Source organism: Propithecus coquereli, unplaced genomic scaffold, assembly GCF_000956105.1.
Source record: "Propithecus coquereli isolate 6110/MARCELLA unplaced genomic scaffold, Pcoq_1.0 Scaffold383, whole genome shotgun sequence".
NCBI classification, from domain to species: Eukaryota; Metazoa; Chordata; class Mammalia; order Primates; family Indriidae; genus Propithecus; species Propithecus coquereli.
The window spans coordinates 778,452-780,749 of record NW_012149541.1 but is presented as its reverse complement, the minus strand read 5'-3'; the positions used below and the strand labels follow the sequence as shown (position 1 = coordinate 780,749).

The 2,298-nt window shown below is 39.3% G+C and overlaps 1 protein-coding gene across 2 annotated transcripts in view; it reads right to left on the bottom strand.

Moving 5' to 3' along the window:
• Positions 1–213: 213 nt before the first annotated feature.
• The window catches only part of LOC105816708 (prothymosin alpha-like), a 13,709-nt gene continuing 11,624 nt past the window's right edge, over positions 214–2,298 (bottom strand). The window contains exon 5 of one of the 2 annotated variants that reach the window (XM_012652190.1): positions 214–344. In XM_012652190.1, coding sequence (XP_012507644.1) covers positions 336–344 — 9 coding nt within the window. In that variant the 3' untranslated portion in view covers positions 214–335. The remainder of the gene's footprint in view (positions 345–2,298) is intronic. The other variant, XM_012652191.1, reaches the window with a different exon arrangement.

Genomic DNA, 2,298 nt, shown 5'->3' with positions numbered 1-2,298 from the left:
GTCACTGCAGGGTGCTGTCCAGGTCCCTCACAATCTGTTTCCAAGGAGCCACCAGCTCCCCCATCCCAAGAGGCCAAGCACAGACATCCAGCCCAGCTGCTGCCCAGGAGCCGTGGCACATTCTGTCGGTCTGGCCCAGCGTCTCTCCTCAACAGTCAGTGGCCACCGTCTGCACGCTGACCATCAGTGGCCACCATCTGCACGCTGACCAGGTGTGTGGCGACTCTAAAGAGCAGCCTCCAGTCTGGCTTTCCAGGGCCGTGACTCCAGTCAGATCCGAAGCTGGGAAAAGCCTCTGGTCCAGGGCTGGGAACCTTTCCATGATGGAAGCTGCATTAACTTAGCTGTAATCAAATGAGGCCACAATCAAGAAACTTCAATTAGACACACTTAAAAATGTACTTTATTTTGTAAAATCTAACTACTATGTACTTAATAATTTCAAAAAATGAGAACTATTTGTTAATTTTAAAGTTAACTAACCTTTTAATGACTTTGTTATGTCTGCTTTTTGTTGGAAAGCATTTGAATGTTTGGTTGTTTCAGTTGATCCTCTAGATGGGTGTCAATCATTTGTGACCTTAAGGGCGTCTTGATTTGGGTTAGGTAGGACAATGTAGATTCGCAGCAGTAAGTGGTTGGAAAGCAAGAAAGCATTTTTCAGACATGTAGCCAAAGGTGTGGGTATTCTGCTACATCATCTTTCCATATTTCAACTGGATCTTTCTTAGCCTCAAACAATGACTTGAAAATGTCATCTACCGAGAGCTCAATCAATTCCATCTGTAGTTCTTTGACAATTCCATCTGTAGTTCTGGCGACATCAAGGTGGGGCTGAAATGCTAATTTGAATGTGATATCATGATTCTCAAAGTCAGCGAACCTTTCCTTGTATTCTCCAATTAACAGGTCTATATTAACAGCTGCGTATTCTTCACATGCTGGCCATATATCATCCTGCTCATCAATGACCTTTGCTAACTGGTGAAAATGTTCATCTGAAATTTCTTTTTGAAGAAGTGTTTTGAAAAAGGATAGCTTTTTTTCAAAATGCTTAGATTTTTTGCTACATATCATGTGTAGACTTAGTTTTACCTTGTAAAGAAATATTTGTTTTGATTAGACACGGTATCACAGAGAAATGCTGCATTCCTATAGAAATCTTCTTTCAATGATTCACATTGCTGATTCTGTTCTTCATAAAATTTAACTATCTGTTCTCACAGAGATAAAATTTTGGCTGACACCTGCCCCTGCGATAGCCAACACACTTTAGAATGACACTGCAAATCCACACTGAATACCTCATTGTTCAACTCTAGCATGTTACGAAACTGATGATGCCGTGTTGCATCTGGACAAATCTAGTTAACAATACTTATAACTTGTTGCAAAGTGTCACTTAAAATAGTAGCTTTAGCAGAGATTTTGCTGATGCAAGATATGATGAAAAGAAATGAGAGCATCTGGATCTGTCAATACTTTTTTTTATCTGTGCAATAAACCCTTCATGTTTTCCTGTCACGGAAGATGCACCATTTGTACACACACTCACTAAATTTACCAAATTCAGTCCAACTTCATGACATTTATCTGGAAAGTTGTTGAAGATATCTATTCACCATGTTCAGTTCCCAAGAGTGCCCACAGTGAGTAACCCTTCATAGGAAAGAAAATCTTCTGTTACGAGCCGAATGAAGTATAAAACCTGCACTGAGTCTGTAGTATCAGTTGATTGATCCAAGCGATTGAATAATATATATTTTCCTTTTGAAGTACTGTGGAAGTTGTTCCATTAAGTCAAAGACTAATTCATGCTGCCAATCAGTTATAGTTCTCCTTGAAAGAGGCAGTTGTTCGTGCTTAAACGTTATTGGACTCTAAGTATCCCACAACTTCAACAATGCATTCGTTCACAATTTCTACATCACTGAATGGCTTCCCTTTTTACTGGAGTATATAAACTACTTTGTAAGTTGCTTCAGTGGCATTATTTCCAGGTCTTATTGCTGCTTGAAAGAATTGTCTTTGCTTTTGCTTTTTATCTTTCAATTTCTGCAATATACCCTTTCACACCTCTTTCTCTAATTTAAAATATTTGTGGTTCTTTTGAGTGTTATAATGCTGATGAACATTGACTTTCTTTAACATTGATATTGCAGTATCACAAAGCAAGTAATTTTATCTTTAGCAGAAACAAGATAATATCGCAATTCCCAATCCTAATTTAAAAATCTGTTTTCTAGGCCGGGCGCGGTGGCTCACGCCTGTAATCCTAGCTCTCTGGGAGGCCGAGGC